Source organism: Toxorhynchites rutilus, chromosome 1 (assembly GCF_029784135.1).
Source record: "Toxorhynchites rutilus septentrionalis strain SRP chromosome 1, ASM2978413v1, whole genome shotgun sequence".
In the NCBI taxonomy this organism is placed as follows: domain Eukaryota; kingdom Metazoa; phylum Arthropoda; class Insecta; order Diptera; family Culicidae; genus Toxorhynchites; species Toxorhynchites rutilus.
This window is the reverse complement of record NC_073744.1, coordinates 2,319,631-2,339,224: the sequence shown is the minus strand read 5'-3', so window position 1 is coordinate 2,339,224 and position 19,594 is coordinate 2,319,631. Positions and strand designations below refer to the sequence as shown.

The 19,594-nt window shown below is 38.5% G+C and overlaps 2 protein-coding genes across 4 annotated transcripts in view; one reads left to right on the top strand and one right to left on the bottom strand.

Moving 5' to 3' along the window:
• LOC129767838 (uncharacterized) overlaps positions 1–19,594 on the bottom strand; it is a 154,313-nt gene that overhangs the window by 119,649 nt on the left and 15,070 nt on the right. The window contains exons 1-2 of one of the 3 annotated variants that reach the window (XM_055769079.1): positions 6,058–6,095; positions 5,911–5,983 (exon numbers count right to left, since the gene is read on the bottom strand). The exons of the other annotated variants lie outside the window; for them this stretch is intronic. Coding sequence (XP_055625054.1) covers positions 5,911–5,983; positions 6,058–6,080 — 96 coding nt within the window. The 5' untranslated portion in view covers positions 6,081–6,095. Of the gene's footprint in view, positions 1–5,910; positions 5,984–6,057; positions 6,096–19,594 lie in introns of those variants that run through there. 3 annotated transcript variants of the gene reach the window in all.
• Positions 12,431–14,818, top strand: LOC129761418 (uncharacterized). The gene has a single exon (XM_055759140.1). It carries the CDS (start codon positions 12,431–12,433, stop codon positions 14,816–14,818), a length of 2,388 nt encoding a protein of 795 aa, XP_055615115.1.

Sequence of the window (19,594 nt, the reverse complement as noted above, 5' to 3'; positions counted from 1 at the left end):
GTTTATATAAACATCAGATGATGTAGGTCTTCCAAATAATTCTAAAGTTCAGAAGATCATAGAGTCAATTTGATCCATTGACTTTATTTGATATGAATATAAATTCCAAGTAACCTTACTTTCTTGAATTTTAAATTCTAAATAGCATTAATATTACGTATGATCTAAACTCTCCTATCGAACGCATAGTTCGTAATGAAAAGATATATGTTATTATGCATACTTTGCATAAAATGCATTTGCACTATTGTTGGCACAACCGACAATCACCGTTTAGCAAAACTCTTTTTATGTTTATTTTGAGTTGAGCTGTAATTTTTATTCTATTTTAGTATGTAATTAGTAAAATGAATTGGTGAGTGTTTGACAATTCTGTGTTAATGGTTTGTGAATCTATTGTTTCACTGCCGGCGCACTAATATTTTCAGTTATGGGTTCTTGTAACGCTTGATGACCCACTGCTAGTTTCTGTTCGGAACAACTATAATGTTTATTTTACCTATTAATATGTATACATTTTTGTTATTTTGTTTATTAATATGAATATATTTTCCAAAAATATTTTTTCGAGGTGGAGGTAAAACTTAAGGATGCCTCATTTTGATTTTGATAACAAAATTTGGTTTGGGCAAGCCTGATATAAGAAACATTTTGGTATAGAATGTGCTCATTTTAGTCCTGGAATGATATTGTGGGGCCTAATCAAGAATTATGCATGAGAGCTGAAACAAACTACTCAAAAACTTAATGTCGAAGGTAAGGTTAGACGCCGTGAATGGAATTATTGATTTCTTCTACTCTATATTGTTAGTGAGTGCGAAATAGATAGCAACGAAGATGGTTAAAATAACAGGAAAAAAAATCGCGTTAGAAGAAATTGAGATTAGGTTCGATGCAGTGTTCTATAACTAGGAATCGTGTCCTCATGCATGTCCCAAAATTCGAGATGTTTCAAGTTTCATCCAACTAAAAACGTATTTTCTAGAGGTTTAGAAGATCCTTAAAAATTGTTTCACTATAATATTAAAGAGGTGGAAACCGTCATTTTTATCTGCTAGAATTAATTAATTAATTAATAGTTTGATTCGCCATTTTATGATCTACATATAAATACTATAAGAAGCTTAGAAGGAACATCTATTTCAGAAGCATTGGAATACGTAAAAAAAAAAAATTTTAGATAAATCAAAGCCGATTTTCTTAATAATGTGCGATTCACATAGCACGTTACGGAGAAGAACGTCTACGTTCCGTCATCGTCTCCACCAATTCACACATGCAGTCAATGCTTCCACCAGCACCGTCACGTCAAATGCCAAACGAATGATTTATTTAATTTTATTCATGGTGTCGCCACCTACAACAATTTTAAATTGCAATGCCCTCTTTCAAATCAGCATGCCTAGAATCAGTTCTAAATTTTGAAAAATTCAATGTGAATCATTGAATTCAATTATTTAAAAGCTTAAACCCCGTAGTCCGACCCTTATGCAATAACATTAATAAATAGAATAATTCTTTCAACTAATCGCGAATGATTTTCACTCCGAAATTTGGAGCTAAGAGATATGTTGGCATAAAAAGTACAGTTAGTTACTTATAAAGCGATATGCTGAGGCACCACTCAGTGTCGCATTGGAGTCGGTTTTGACCAGTAATTGGACATTTGCGACTGGTGGCGACTTTCAATGTGGGGCTATAATTTGGGCCCCGAACTCAATGTTTACAAAAATGTCCAACTAGAGGTAAAAATGTCTAATTAAACGTGTTGCATCACAGATCTGTTCAATTAGCCTTATGTCGATGTAGATGTTAATTACTGTATAACCAAATCAAAACAAAAGCCGAGACACAAAGCCCAGACAAAAACCAAACGAGCCGTCCGTCTCTGTCAATTATTCTTTTCTACAAACCCTGCCGGTCGTTTTCGTTGAACGTATGCTGACGGGTCGTTACGTTGCTGGTGTATGTGAATGTTTTCATGAGAATTGCATTGTAGAATCATTGACGTATCGTGACGTGACGGGACGTGAACGTGACGTGTATGTTGTATGTGAATCGCACTTAAAACGGTTTTATAGGATCCAGTTTTCTTCCAGTTTATTTAACAGTAATCTTCCAGTTTTTTGAAAAATATTATTGGCAACCCTGCACATGTCATGTAATAATTGTAGCTTTAAGTTTTTTTTCCCTATTTTGGTAGTGTGTAAGGATGTGTAGATTTAAGTTTTTCTCATTCTGTTTGCGACAATTAAAGGATCGTAAATTGAAACTGCCTTTTTTTTGAAGAATCATCCTGGTAAAGCAGCAGCAGTGAAATACAATTTGGTCAACAGAGCGACCAACGTAATTCCTTCCTCTGTTGTGTTGTGAGTTACCAACAAACGTGTTCGATCCTGTCGTCCTTTTGCCTTTTTTCTCTAATGGTTCTGCTGTGTGCTGCTAAAAATTAGGTGAAAATTGACATTGTTTTTTACGGCGAATGTGCGCCGTGGTCCTTCGACGAAGTAGAGAAGCCAACGATCTGTGTGTGCGATCGTCAGCGACTTTGTGTTGTGTAGAGACAGAACAGCATGTAAGTGCGGAAAGTGCATAACCTAACATAACCTAACAACCAAATAAAATACAAGAACATGTGATCTTTTCTACAAGGTTACTTTGAAAAAGAACACACATTGTGATGTAGGAAAAAACATTGGATTGAGCTTTTTACGGGAAGAAAAATGCTGGTTCTGGCCAATGTTTCTTGACTCGTACCGAAAATAGAAGATTGAAAAAAAAATCTTCAACATTAGGGGTTTTTGAGTTGGCGTTCAAGAAACCCTAATGTTCAAAAATTATAGATTATACCAATGGTTAAAAAATAAAACGATAATATTTCGCAAATAATCTACGAGTTGAATTCATTTATCGTTATCAAACCTTTAAAAAGCTTTAGAAGATCCTTAAAAATTGTTTCACTATAATATTAAGGAGGTGGAAACCGTCATTTTTATCTGCTAGAATTAATTAATTAATTAATAGTTTGATTCGCCATTTTATGATCTACATATAAATACTATAAGAAGCTTAGAAGGAACTTCTATTTCAGAAGCATTGGAATACGTAAAAAAAATAATTTTAGATAAATCAAAGCCGATTTTATTAATAATGTGCGATTCACATAGCACGTTACGGAGAAGAACGTCTACGTTCCGTCAACGTCTCCACCAATTCACACATGCAGTCAATGCTTCCACCAGCACCGTCACGTCAAATGCCAAACGAATGATTTATTTAATTTTATTCATGGTGTCGCCACCTACAACAATTTTAAATTGCAATGCCCTCTTTCAAATCAGCATGCCTAGAATCAGTTCTAAATTTTGAAAAATTCAATGTGAATCATTGAATTCAATTATTTAAAAGCTTAAACCCCGTAGTCCGACCCTTATGCAATAACAATAATAAATAGAATAATTCTTTCAACTAATCGCGAATGATTTTCACTCCGAAATTTGGAGCTAAGAGATATGTTGGCATAAAAAGTACAGTTAGTTACTTATAAAGCGATATGCTGAGGCACCACTCAGTGTCGCATTGGAGTCGGTTTTGACCAGTAATTGGACATTTGCGACTGGTGGCGACTTTCAATGTGGGGCTATAATTTGGGCCCCGAACTCAATGTTTACAAAAATGTCCAACTAGAGGTAAAAATGTCTAATTAAACGTGTTGCATCACAGATCTGTTCAATTAGCCTTATGTCGATGTAGATGTTAATTACTGTATAACCAAATCAAAACAAAAGCCGAGACACAAAGCCCAGACAAAAACCAAACGAGCCGTCCGTCTCTGTCAATTATTCTTTTCTACAAACCCTGCCGGTCGTTTTCGTTGAACGTATGCTGACGGGTCGTTACGTTGCTGGTGTATGTGAATGTTTTCATGAGAATTGCATTGTAGAATCATTGACGTATCGTGACGTGACGGGACGTGAACGTGACGTGTATGTTGTATGTGAATCGCACTTAAAACGGTTTTATAGGATCCAGTTTTCTTCCAGTTTATTTAACAGTAATCTTCCAGTTTTTTGAAAAATATTATTGGCAACCCTGCACATGTCATGTAATAATTGTAGCTTTAAGTTTTTTTTCCCTATTTTGGTAGTGTGTAAGGATGTGTAGATTTAAGTTTTTCTCATTCTGTTTGCGACAATTAAAGGATCGTAAATTGAAACTGCCTTTTTTTTGAAGAATCATCCTGGTAAAGCAGCAGCAGTGAAATACAATTTGGTCAACAGAGCGACCAACGTAATTCCTTCCTCTGTTGTGTTGTGAGTTACCAACAAACGTGTTCGATCCTGTCGTCCTTTTGCCTTTTTTCTCTAATGGTTCTGCTGTGTGCTGCTAAAAATTAGGTGAAAATTGACATTGTTTTTTACGGCGAATGTGCGCCGTGGTCCTTCGACGAAGTAGAGAAGCCAACGATCTGTGTGTGCGATCGTCAGCGACTTTGTGTTGTGTAGAGACAGAACAGCATGTAAGTGCGGAAAGTGCATAACCTAACATAACCTAACAACCAAATAAAATACAAGAACATGTGATCTTTTCTACAAGGTTACTTTGAAAAAGAACACACATTGTGATGTAGGAAAAAACATTGGATTGAGCTTTTTACGGGAAGAAAAATGCTGGTTCTGGCCAATGTTTCTTGACTCGTACCGAAAATAGAAGATTGAAAAAAATATCTTCAACATTAGGGGTTTTTGAGTTGGCGTTCAAGAAACCCTAATGTTCAAAAATTATAGATTATACCAATGGTTAAAAAATAAAACGATAATATTTCGCAAATAATCTACGAGTTGAATTCATTTATCGTTATCAAACCTTTAAAAAGCGCAGATAAACTTAAATTTTAATTAAATAATAATTGCTATACCACCGTTATCTGAGTTATTTTTATTGACGTAGTTATAATGTCACAAATCACAATACCAATAACGCATAGCTGCAAAAAGGCCTGAAAAAGGACAAGCGCCAGTTGCAGGCGGAAATTTTCTCAAATATAAACCAAGTAATAAAAGTAATAAAAAAATGCTGGAAATATACTAGAAACGTATACAATTAAAGGAATATTAGCCTCTATGAATTAGTTAGAACTAAATACAACTTCCTTTACATTTTTTGCGGCTGTTACTCCAAATATAATAAATTGATGTATCAGATTTTTATAAATAGGAATATGTAAGCATCTTTTCTAATTAAAATGTATTAATCATTAAAAGTGTAGTATTTATGGAAGAAAATATATTGGATTGCTTTGAATGCCGGTACTGAGTATTGGTACTGTGATAGGCGTTGTGTTCCATCAGAGCAACGCCGAGCTTCGTTTCTCTTCGACAACAGGACAAATTATTTTGGATTCTGGCAGAGAGATGTTATTCCTCCAACTGAACAACAAAATTCTCTCAAGGGCAAAACTTTGACTCTATGGTGAAAACACAAAGGCCTATTCACCTTTCCATCGCGAAGATTCATAATCGGGCGATCTGCCCTTGTTTGTCCAGGTAAAACCACAGATATATGTCCAGCCGTTGTTGGGCTATCTGTTTCCTACACTCACTGTTTACTTTTGCATGTTGGAGCACATAATTTGGAAGTAAACAAAGAGCACAACATCACTACTACTACGACATTACTGAGGATCAACATTAGACATAGACAACATCCATATACGGACAAACTGGTTTATGAGCACTGAGAATATCTGAGCACACACACCACCAAACCTCAATATTAAACATCCCGTTTCAACACAATCCAGGCAAGGTTTCCTGGTTAGTCCAGGTAAATTACACAATAGTCTATGTCCAGCCGTTGCTGGGAAACTACACATATCTACACATTTTCTATTGTTATTCATAACCCTACCATAACGAACCTCGAGCTGAGCTGCCGGCGCATCATAGCAGACGTAAACAAAACATACTCAACGTCACTATCCCTGGAACCAAAATAAACAATCCGATAAACACACTGCAACATATCACCTTCTTTCGTCATATCATTATTGATTACCGGAAGCCACAACAAGAATTCATCAGCACCGTTAATATTTCTCCAGGAAAAATATTATAAACAGTATATGTCCAGTCGAAGCTGGAGTTTGTTTGGTTCTACCAGCAGGGTGCTAAGCTGTCATATTGTCGATGCTAAGATATAAAATGTCATGCTGCTAAGAAGAATAAGAAATATATAAACAAAAACTGAAAGCAAAACGAAAACAAAACTTTGGTTTGTGTACGGTTTTAAAAGATAAATTCAAAAGCAAAAGTTCAGTTCGTTATAGACATGAAGTGTTTTGTATCCGAGTGTGAAAGTGACTTCCACTGTCGTAAATATATTGGTGAACCGATGCAGGCCGGATTTTCAGTGCACAGGTTCCCCAGGAATGTCCAACGTCGAATGGCTTGGCTACAGGCCATATGTAATGCTGAGGACAGAAATATTCACGTTGATGCAATAAACTTCACTTTAGATCGAATATGTTCGAAACATTTTTTGGAAAGCGATTTTTATTATTGCTGTGGACGGAAAACTATAAACAAAACAGCAATTCCTTCCGTTTTTGGTGCTTATTCAAGCTCAAAGTGAATATTATCGACGCATAAGTAGTTTGCTAAATGTAATAGTCTTGAAAAATACCTTACACAGCTCCGTGCCTTCTATCGATCGAAATTCGTTGCAAATTTTTGATGATTCCGGATTCAATGATGCCAATGAGACAGAGGAACTACTGCCGAAGACACATGTACACTCGTCTGAACCAAAAGAAAACATTTCACGTGCTCTACCTGGTTTAAACTATGAAAGGTGTTATAACGAAGTGTTTTAAATATCTATCTTGTTGTACTAAATATATACTTATTGGAATATTTTAAAGAACCTATCATCCCAGCCATCTCGCCGGTTCAAGCGGATCGTACATTCTGCATGACATCGGAATCAATCGCAGTGATCTGGTCGATTCAAGTCAATCGCAAACCTTGCATGACTTTCAAATCAATTCTGAATCTCATGATTCCGAAATCAATCAAGCAGCAGAGTCGCTTCGGATTGGATGCATGACTGACGAGCAGAGTCTATCTCCACAAAAACGTCGAAGGTATTTTATAGGACAGATTTCAGATTTGGTATTCTACGTAGCTTTCTTCTTTTAGAACTATTCGGTATGCCGGAGATGTCAAAGACGATATTACAGCAGAAGAATTCTTAACTGCTGTACCTAAAATCAAATCGCAGCTATCACGATCTCAGAAGACGATTAAGTTACTCCGAGGACAGGTCAAACGGTTGAAAGATCGTATGAGCAGCATGCAAGATCTATTGGACAAGTTGAAGGAGAAACATTTTTTATCGGACTCTACCCATCCGATATTCCAGGTAGACCTAAGAAATCAAAATAATGGCTTTGTAATTGATTATTATTTTATTTATTTAAGGATTATTTGTCAAATGATTCGCTTTTTGAGGAGTTGAAATCACATACCCATGGTCAGCCATACAGTGACGCTCTACGCAGCTTCGCCATAACCTTGCATTTTTATTCACCGAAGGCGTACACTTATGTACGCGATGTGTTCAGGAAAATTTTGCCACATCCCCGTACCATCAAACGTTGGTACGAAAGTATGAACGGAGAACCTGGTATCACGCGAGAAAGCCTAGAGGCTTTGAAGTTTAAAGCAGCTAGTATGAAGTCCCAAGGAAAACCATTACTAGGATGCCTCATAATGGATGAGATGGCCGTGCGCCAGCAGGTTATATGGAATCAACAAACAAAAAAGCTGGAAGGAGTAGCTTATTTGCATTCCGTTCAAATAATGGATAAAAATTCTCAGTAACTGTAACTGCTGCCAAAGAGGCTCTAGTTTTCATGGTCACGGGTGTCCAGGATCCGTGGAAAATTCCAATAGCTTACTTTTTTATTAAAGGGCTTAACTCCATCGAAAAAAAGGACATTATTAAAACAATTTTGGAAAGTTTGTACGAAGTTGGCGTCACGATTGTCGCTTTAACTTTCGATGGAACGTGCACGAACATAGGAACTGTTAATGCTCTGGGATGCGACATACGTGGGAATTCGAATTCCTTGAAGACATGCTTCAAACACCCTACTTCCAACCATGACGTTTATGTCCTCCTGGATCCAGTTCATATGATTAAGCTCATACGAAACACGCTCCACAAACAGAAGGTGTTGATCACTCCCAATGGAGCAGTTAAATGGGAATATATAGAGAAGCTTAATCAATACCAAAAAACTCTTGGTTTGAAGTTGGCGCCGAAGCTGTCTGATAAACATGTGAATTTTGAGAATTCAAAATTGAAGGTGGTGTTAGCTGTTCAAGTGCTTAGCAACAGCGTTGCTACCGCTCTTGAACAACTTGTTAGCATCGAGCCGGAATTCAGCGATTGCTCAGCGACAGCTGAATTCCTTCACTTGTTCAACGACTTGTTTGATTTGAACAACAGCATGGACAAAAATGGTAGGGGTTTTAAAAAACCGTTATCTGAACAAAATTTTGACCTCTACCATGATGCTTTCGAGTATATCGAATATTTTATCCGCAATATGAAATTATCAGATGGATCAAGCATTTTGGATTCGCGAAGCAAAACAGGATTTTTGGGATTTCTAGTAGCGATTGAGAGCTTCCGGAAATTGTATAGAATATATGTTGAAGAATTGGGGTTTGTTGAAAGTATTTTCACGTACTGGTTTAGCCAAGATCACCTGGAACACTTTTTTGGTGCTATCAGATCGAAAAGCGGATCAAACAACAACCCCAACGCAGCACAATTTAGGGCAAGCTACAAAAGGCTGCTGGTTAACAACGCTGTAATGAATCCAACAACAGGAAATTGCTTGAATTTCGGGAAAGTTGACACGCTTTCAACTAAGAGTCTCACTCAAGAATATCCGAACTACGAGGAGCATCACGACGATCAAACAGATGGCTGGAACACAGAGTATTTGCAGGATTATGACTATTTTAAGACAGATGTAGCATTGTGTATGGTAATCGAAGAACATGCCAAAATTGTCGAGCAAAAGGTTCTTAGCAATTTAAAATGTACACCTTGTGCGATTTATATGCGCAAGTATGGATCGCCGATTATTGCTTCTGTATGCAAGGCTGCAGAATACGAGTTCAAAATAATTATATTTCCCTTCATTTAATAATAAAGGTAAAATTTAGCTTTCAAATTATGTTCTACTTGCAGATACTTGTCGACGATCAGAAAAATGTAAATATTGAGAAATATTACAATCATGTTGCGACGAACGCATTCTTAAGAGTGCAATCGGATATTTATGATTTATACGGTGATTTTCCTGAAAGCGAACTATGTGCGGAAGACCATAAATTTAGTCTGCTTAAACTAATTGTAGACATTTACCTTAACATACGAATGAAACTATACAGCAAAACCATTGTATCTTTTAAGCCGACAAACAGGCAAAAACTTACCAGACTAATTATTTTCGAAGGAAATTAATAAATATTTATAAACAAATTGAATAAAGTTAATGAGTTCAAGGTTATCATTCGAAAGAGGCATTTTTATACATTCCATAGTTCCTGACTGTTCACTTCAGTTCCATTTTGAGTCCTCTCGAAACTAGCTCCATTACTCTAATTTCACATCCGATACGCCGCGCATAATAGGGCAGAATGTCTTGTTGATAACGTAAATTATTTAGCTGAAAATGCCATCAAATGGTCTTGCTACTTCCGATCATTCGTACAACAATTTTCCCGTATATTTTCATACCATCGGGTACACAGATTAGGATTTCAAATCGTGCAGCTAGATAACAAAAATACTCATCCCGCTATACATGCCGCAACACTTAATAGCACAAAAGTACGTGCGATACTCTAAATTCTCATTCTGATCGGTTCAGTAGTTTTCAAATATATTAGAGCTCCAACAATAAAACCACTTTTAACCTATGGAAGATCCTGGTAGTTCATATACGATAACAAAATATTAAAAAATATATATATTCAGTGAATCGACTTATGAGCTGGATATTTTCAAAGTTCAAGACATCGGTAAACAACTTTTGTATTTACATGAAATGTAAAACAGGATGTACTTATCATACAATAAACTTTTTTTTTCAGAATTGCAACACAGATACACTATGTAACATAATCACTAAGTTGCCTCATTTAGTTACAAATGCTTGGTCTTCAATACGAAGGCTTCAAGCCACCTATTCTTTATTGCGTTCTGCTTCCTCAGCCCTGTTCTTTAGAATGATTGTTATGAAAAATTCGCCCGCCTTGCATGAGCTTCGTACAAGTGGCCCGCTGGCAGTATAGAGGAAAACAATCGACGCCGATGGAGTGGAGACCTATAGAAGAAACAAAATCATTTTCAATTCGATCATTTTAGTTGTTTGACGACCATATGTCTGTCTATATCAAGTGTTCTACAAGTGTTTACAACAAATTAATCACCCTTCGTTGTTTACTCGAACTGGTCATTTGCTTCCCCAAGATCCAGCATAATCGAGGTTTTCGTGACCATAGCGTTTCGACCGTTCAATATTATGAGCATACACATCGAGTTGTAACAAGATTACTGGTTTTACTCATTCCAAATCACCCAGCAGGAAGATTATCCCAATCTACTGATGTTAGCACGATGCAGTCCAGTACCCAGGATGCACTATCGGTGGCTGTTTCCTTTAGTTCGTCAGGATCAAGTGGCCGCAGTATGCGAGCAGTTTTTGCACTGCAAGAACGACTCCCCTGTGTACAGGTGTCACCCATCAACTAAAACTCAAATGTTAAAATTACAATGCTATACGTGCTAGTTTAAAGTAACAAAAACTGATAATCGAAACAAGAATAATCAAGCACTCCGCTTTCCGTAATTGATACATGATGGAAGCTGATATTGTCACATCCAGAAAATAGTGTAGATTTAAATAACTCAACGATAACTTTTGCGACGCTTACCTTTAAATAACAGTTTCCATTACACAAAAGATATTTCTTTAAAAAAATGCAAGTAATCGCCGACATTGCTATGCATCACAAGGAATAATTTGACAATGTTTACAATTTTCAGTCAAATTCAAGACTTACATATGAAAATGCCTTATCTAATAAAGAACAATTCAAAGTGATGATAAATTTGGTTCTTTTTAATGAAATATGTTTATAAAAAGATTGAGAACTGAACCACAGGCCAATGGAAATTATAGCTATATTTTTTATTGGCATCAGATTTTGTTACGACCTATTTAATGAACATAACAGTTAAAATACAAAGTCGGAATCAATTACTAAATACGCCATTATGAAATATTGTTCTCCAATCGAACCTGTCAGTGGGGAACCCAAACTGAGAAGTGTCAGTGGGATACTCGATATGTTGGCTACTGTCAGTTCAATAGGGGTTCTCTAAAGACGTCACCCGGGTGGGTTCTACACATTTCACCTTTTCCTCATCGAACGCTTGTATTGGTGCAACACGCAACATTTGTTTTCATTTTGTGGTACATTGTAATACGAGGGGCCCACATATCTCGTTATTACAAACACCACTATTAAGGAGCAACAGCTTGTGAACACGAGAATTAACCGGCACACTGTTATTGGCAATTCAGTAGCATCAATTTTTTGTCAGGTCAGTTTGAACAGTATATGTCCAGCCGGAGCTGGATTCTACTTTTGGTACTACATAAGCTGTTTCATTTATATACATAACTACAAACGAGTATTCAAAATGCCACCAACAACAAGGAGTAATTCTCTGAAGGCGCTACAAACGAGGTTGAAGTCCCTGCAAGAGATGTTCAACGATATCTGCCGTTTTTTGGACACTCTGGATGAGGAAACGATTGCGACTCGAGTTACAGTGCAGCTGGAAAAACTTGAGGAATTGTGGGAAAAGGTTAATGAGGCCATAATAGACATCGAAATGCACGACGACTATACCGCAGAAGATGATACCTATTCTAGACAACGTTCCGATTTTAGTAATAGATATTATGAGGCGAAATCCATGTTGCTAGAGAAGGTTAAGGACTTAGAGTGTGGGTCTGGTATGAATGCGACTACCCAAGGGCTGGACGTGACACAACAATCGACTATTGAACATGTTCGTCTCCCACAAATCAAATTGCAAACGTTTGACGGCAATATTGATGAGTGGTTAAGTTTCAGAGACCTATATCTGTCGTTAATACACCACAAAACCGATTTACCAGAAGTTGAGAAATTCCACTACTTGAAAGGTTGTTTAGCAGGAGAGGCAAAGGCTCTTGTAGATCCGCTCGCAATCACTAGGGGGAACTATCAGGTAGCATGGGAAACACTGATGAAAAGATACAACGATACGGAGACAAATTCAGGCATTGTTTAGAATGCCAAATCTAGTGAAAGAATCTGGCGCAGAATTACAAGCATTACTGGAACATTTTGAGCGTGCTATTCATACCTTAGATCAACTTGTAGAACCAGCAGAGTATAAAGATTTGTTGCTGTTGGATATATTAGGTTCCAGATTGGACCCAGCTACAAGAAGAGGCTGGGAGGAATATTCTGCATCCAAAGACCAAGATACCATCAAGGACATGGTTGATTTCTTGCAGCGACGGATTCGGGTACTTGACTCATTACCACCAAAGGGAACAGGAGCCCGGGTTGAGGTAGCACAACCGCCGAGAAGAAGACAACCACTTACGCTAACGAATTATAATGCAGTGCAAACAGCTGGGCTTCGTTGTGTAGCTTGTTCAGATACGCATCTTCTGTATCAGTGTCCGCAGTTTAGACGCATGACGATATCGACTCGTGATAGGCTTCTCCGCAGTCATTCATTGTGTCGTAACTGTTTCAAAAGAGGTCACCAGGCAGTCGATTGTTTATCCCGTTTCGTTTGTCGTGTTTGTAAGGGAAAGCACCACACGTTAGTTTGTTTTCGCGAAGAGAACTCTCAAGGCAATAAAGCAGCTGAAGGTTCACCGGTAAAATCAAGAGAATCTTCGCGATCCTTCAGTCCCAAGGAAGTGTCGGCTGTACTCGCTGCATCGACATCCAACACAGCATCGTATTGTGCGTCCTCGGTATTATTGGCTACCGCTATCGTTTTGCTGGAAGATGATAATGGTACCGTAGTTCCAGCCAGAGCTCTGCTAGATTCAGGGTCAGAGTGCAATTTTATGACTGAAGGACTGAATCAGCGTTTGAAATGCAAGCGAAGACAGGCTGACGTGGCTGTCAGTGGCATTGGTCAAGAAACCACTCGGGTAAAACACACAGTATCTGCGGCAGTCCGTTCACGATTTGGGAATTACACATGCAAAATGGATTTTCTTTTGCTCCCAAGAGTTACAGCAAATCTTCCGACGAAAAATGTGGTTTTGATGACCTGGAAAATTACGAAAGTCTTAGATTTGGCCGATCCAGCATTTACGGAATCTAAGTCAGTAGACATCATCTTGGGCATTCAACACTTCTTCACATTCTTCAAAAATGAAAATGAAATCCACTTGGGTGCAGAATTACCCTCGTTAACCCGATCAGTTTTTGGCTGGGTGGTAACGGGGACCGTTGGGAAACAGAATGCTAGTCCACGAATTACCTGTAACTCGGCTACGTCCATAGACTTAGATGCATTGATAAATCGGTTTTGGGCCTGTGAGGAAGTTGAAAAGTCTACTAATTACTCCCCCGAGGAACAGCGTTGTGAGGATCTGTATAAAAAATCGGTTAAAAGGGAGAGGAATGGCAGGTATACATTCTCTTTACCTAAAATTGAAGACGTGCTGGAAAGGATGGGCGAGTCAAGGGACATTGCATTCCGTCGGCTCCAAGGCTTGGAGCGAAGGTTACAGAATGATCCTGCTATGCGTCTACAATACAACGATTTTATGGAGGAATATTTGCGATTGGGACACATGCGGAAAGTGGATATGGATAACGTTGATAAGGTTAAACGGTATTTTCTGCCCCATCATCCAGTAATCAAAGCAACTAGTACTACGACCAAGTTACGGGTAGTATTCGATGCGTCGTGTAAAACAGGAACAGGGATATCCTTGAACGATTCGCTGATGGTGGGCCCAGTTATACAGGAGGATTTGAGGAATTTAATTATACGATGCCGAACTCGTCAGATTATGCTGGTAGCAGATGTAGAGAAAATGTTCCGTCAAATTAACATGAATACCACAGACGTGCCGCTCCAAAGTATTTTATGGCGAACGGATCCATCGCAAGAGGTTGACGTTTATGAATTATCCACTGTAACTTATGGTACTAAGCCAGCTCCTTTTCTGCCCACGAGAACCCTGAAACAATTAGCTGAGGATGAAAGAAGTGAATTTTCCCTAGCAGCTGATTCGTTGATCCAAGACGTCTACATGGATGACATAATAGCAGGTGTTGACAACGTAAATATGGGAAGTGAATTGCGAAACCAGCTCGATTCCTTATTGCAGAAAGGTGGATTCAGGTTGAGGAAGTGGGCTTCCAATTGCCCACAGGTTTTAGAAGGTGTGCCTCCGGAAAACCTAGCATTCTCCACTACTGAGGTTCAACTTGACCCTGATCCAGCTGTGAGAACACTGGGACTGATTTGGATACCTGGAACAGACATCCTAAAAGTCCAATTTAAAATTCCTCCAGTTGATATCAGGGAAGAAGTGTCTAAACGGAAGATATTGTCCATGATCGCCAGGCTTTTCGATCCTTTAGGGTTGATTGGAGCTGTTATTACAACGGCAAAAATTTTCATGCAGCGACTATGATGTTTGGAAGATCGAAATGGGAACAAATACGACTGGGATGATCCGTTGCCTTCAAGATTGAAAGGAGAATGGCAAGAATTTCAAAGACAGCTACCAATTCTCAACGAAATTTCGATCGACCGATGTGCTATAATACCGCAATCAATTTCGACAGAATTGCATATTTTTTCGGACGCCTCTGAAAAGGCATATGGGGCATGTGCATATGTGAGGAGTTGTGATTCATCAGGAACTGTTCGAGTGATTCTTCTAGCATCGAAATCCAAGGTGGCACCATTGAAGTGCCAATCATTGCCAAGGCTGGAATTATGTGGGGCACTGATGGCAGCGCAATTGTCGGAGCTAATTATGAAATCAATAAAACAAGAAATAGACTTATATTTTTGGACCGATTCCACGTGTGTGTTGCAGTGGCTTAAAGCAGTGCCGACTTCATGGGTAACGTTTGTCGCCAATCGAGTAGCGAAGATACAGGCGATTACAGAAAACCGACTATGGCAACATATTCCTGGAGCTGATAACCCCGCAGATAATACCACCAAACCAGCTGATGAACATATTTTGGTGGGAAGGACCATCTTGGCTAAAGCAAACGCAAGGTTCCTGGCCTTATCAAACATCCTTGTTGCAGACACGAGAAGCTGAGATAGAAATTCGCCAAACTACGACACATAATGCAGTTCAACAAGGAGAACCCTTCAGTAGCTGGTATATCAAACATTTTTCGGACTTCTGTCGTCTATTGAGAAGTACAGCATATTGGTTGCGTTTATTTGCGGTATTACGGCATAAGGTTGATAAAAAGAATGTAGTTATCCCACTTACTGCTAGGGAACTAAAGGACGCTGAGTTCATTTTGATCCGTCACATACAACGAGAGGAGTTTGAGCACGAATGGAAGGCTCTCAATAAAATGGAACCAGTTTCCCGAAGTTCACCACTTCGAAAATGTAATCTGTGTTGGAGGACGATTGGAAAACTCATAGGAAAACCAAGAAACCAAACATCCCGTAGTTCTACCATCAAAACATGCATTAACTAGAATGATTTTTGAACATTTTCACAAACAATTGCTTCATGCTGGACCTCAACTGCTGTTAGCATCGGTACGTCTCAAGTATTGGCCGTTGGGAGGTCGTAATTTAGCCCGTATTGTGGTTCATCAATGTCAACGTTGTTTTCGAGTTAAACCCACTACAATACAACAGTTCATGGGAGAGCTTCCAGCGGCCAGAGTTAATATAGCACGACCATTTTTGAGAAGTGGTGTCGATTATTTTGGACCAGTTTATGTTCGTCCAGGACCTCGGCGTACAGCAGTCAAGGCTTACGTATGTCTATTTGTATGTCTCTGCACAAAGGCCGTGCACTTAGAACTTGTCACTGATCTATCCACTGATCGATTCCTGCAAGCGCTACGAAGGTTTTTCGCGAGAAGAGGTCACAGCTCAGATATTTATTCAGATAATGGAACCAATTTCCCGCAACCCGCAATAAACTCCAAAATCTATTCAAGCTTCTGAAAAGTAAGGAGCATAACCATCAAATATCGAGGGAATGTGTCATGAAAGGAGTACGATGGCATTTTAATCCACCTAGTGCCCCTCATTTTGGAGGGCTTTGGGAGGCTGCTGTTCGTTCTGCAAAATATCACCTTTTAAGAATTCTGGGTACGAATATTGTTAGCCTCGAGGATATGAACACGTTACTGGTGCAGGTTGAAGCTTGCCTTAATTCTCGACCAATAACAGCTTTGTCAGATGACCCGAATGATTTTGAACCACTGACGCCAGGACACTTTTTGATTGGCTCCTCACTGCAGCAACTTCCCGATCCAGATTATACAATGGTTCCTATGAATAGACTTAAACATTGGCAAGCAATTCAAAAAAATTTGCAGGATTTCTGGAAGAGATGGCGAACTGAGTACCTAGCACAATTGCAGGGAAGAAATAAGAGGTGGAAACCACCAGTCCCAATAGGCATTGGACAGTTGGTAGTCATCAAAGATGAGAACATCCCCCCAATGAAATGGAGAATGGGTCGTATAGATCAGGTCCACCCAGGAGTTGATGGAGTTATTCGAGTCGTAACATTGAAGACAGCTTCTGGAATGCTGAAAAGACCAGTAGAGAAAATTTGCGTTTTGCCGTTTCTGAATAATGATGTACTTGCTCAGTCCACATCAAAATAAAATTAATGTTGTAGGATGTCACCCACATGTTGTTCGCGAGGAATGTTTTTCGTTTGATTTCAGAAATTCGTAGAATTCCAGGGTGGGGGAGGATGTTGGTTATTACTAGACGAAACTGCAAGAACCCCTCGCATCGTTGTATCGTTTTCCTGTAGGAGTCTACTGTGTACTAAATAAACAACAGCAGGCAGGCAATCAAACATGGGCGAAATGGGTGAAACAGGCTTTTTTGGTAGATCAGATTTTTCATATATCCCGACCACCAAAGGCAAAAGGTTGCCATTATCTATGTATTGAGTGCAAAAAATTAAGTGTAGTCAAATATTGTATTTAGTTTAATAAATGTGAAATTGTAGTGTTCTTTGTTAATATAAAGTGATGTTTTCAAATAGTGTGTGTTTTTTAATGAAGTTGATGGAAAATCTTGGTTGCCAACCAAACTCACCAAACTCAATTCGGAGCCAGTTCCCCATCATATATTTTTTCAAACAAGACTGACTAATTGGCTGAAGATTGCGTGTTGTACTTATAAACCCAAGTTTCGTCTCAAGTAACGATGCATTTGATTTATGTTGGTTTACATGATACCAACTCAATGTTCGAGTTATCTTTGATTTTTTCCTGGTTAATTTATAATCATTGGCCAACATAAATGGAATGTCGCTTTTTCGTCAGTTTTCGATGGTCTGGCACTGTGTTTTCCATTCTCAATCCAATCAAAAGCTCTGTATATCTTCCTCACACCGAATGTCGAGAAACAAATCGAGAACGGTCGTTCTGAACAAAGCTCATCATCATGATTAATGAATTATAACAGTAGATCAAACGCTTTTAAATGATAAAAAAAAATAGCAGCGTATTGCCTAAACCTACGCATCGAGAATTGTTACGAGATTTCGAATGTGTAGCGCCTTCGATGTGTTGTTCTCCGCTACAAGCTACAATGTAGAAGACGGGTCGTCGCTCATGGTTTTTGTACGGTATTCTCAGTATGACCCTCCCGCGAAAAAGCGCTACTTCTGATTAGTCAAAAAGTTTCGAAATTGGATCGGAAACTGTTCGGAATTCGTAGGAGACCGCTTCGGAGTATAATGTGTTCGAGGAAACACGGAAATTTCAATGCCAGGCTTCTGAAGAAGACAAAAAAAAAGCGTTCGTATTATTTTCATTTCAACATTCATTCCTACAAACAGTAACGAAATTTACCTCTGGCAATAATTTCGTTAAAATTGTATAAACTTTGGCAGAATCCAGTACTAAAATAGAACGGTCATCCCCCAGAAGGGATGCAAAACAGCACCTACTCGATGTATTCTATGGCGTTTATACTGGGGGGAGACCACGCACTGCCAGTGCTCTGCCCGTTGTGGGCGGATGCCAAAATAAATGCGGTAATTGTGTGTCTTTCGTACCATTTCATAACAATCCTTCTGGAGAGAACGGTTTGGTGTCTGCTAGTAGCCGATACCGACATCATGTATGCTGATTTTGGATTGTATGAGTTTGTGATTTAATCCTCTCAGATTCCACTAAATGTATTGCTAGTTCTAGCTTCTTTTCAGACAGGTTGAACGGTTAGTGAAAAATTGTTTGATATTTGACGATTAAAAACACGATCCAACGTTGTGAAAAGCAGAGGCTGCATTGATAGTCCTTTCGAAAGCAAACCATACGCATTGAAATACGGTAAAGATAAGGATGAGGGAGCAGCAGTATCATTGTCTGGGTGGTGTATGACTAGGCGTCGATACCACGAGGCTCCATAAACTGATTACGGTTGGCTGAAAGTGAGCATTTTCACGTTCTGTGAAAGTTATTTGGTTTGCGAGCGGAGGCGAAAAATCTGCTACAGCTTTTTTTTTGCACGCGGTGCGAACGAGCCGAGCTGTGCTGATACACGAAACGGATGTATACAGATTTTTTTTTTCGTTACACCTTTTGTATCGAAATGATGACTGCTACATTGGGGGTGGGCTTGTGTACATAGCTACTATAGCGTATAGACACAATAAAACCGAGAAACATGCTGACGGAAAAAAATAAATGTATCGTAATGGAGGTATGTTTTTTGGTCGACAAAGTTATACACTTTAAAATAGACTCCGGTCCTCGGTTTTAATATAAGTCAGCTTTAATTATTGGAAAAGGTTTGATTCAAGATTCCTATTTGTATATTGGAAGATATATTAACAGATACGTATACGTAGCAGAAGCAGAAAATAGGTGATTCAATTTTATTTAGTTGCATTCTAAGACAAGACGTGACAACTGGCTTCTTACTCTTCTTTCTGCATTTTCTTCGACCAAGTGCTAGATAACAGGGAAGCGAGATGTGAAGGTTGCCAAATGTTATAAAATTTCGGAAGATTATTTTCTCATGAAGAACATGTGTTCTTCGTATCATGTATTTTAATCTTCCAACCGAATATCACATATTTTAAACAATAAGTATTTTCCTGTTATTTTGGTATCCAAAAAATCAAATGTGAAGAGATAAAGAAAACTAGAAAACGTAGATTTGATAGTAGGAGTATGACATGTTGAAATATATGAATTAAATTCAAAGTTCATTTTATTTATCA

Coding starts and splice junctions, on each gene's coding strand:
- LOC129761418 (XM_055759140.1), top strand. CDS start 12,431: ATGCCAAATCTAGTGAAAGAATCTGGCGCAGAATTACAAGCATTACTG.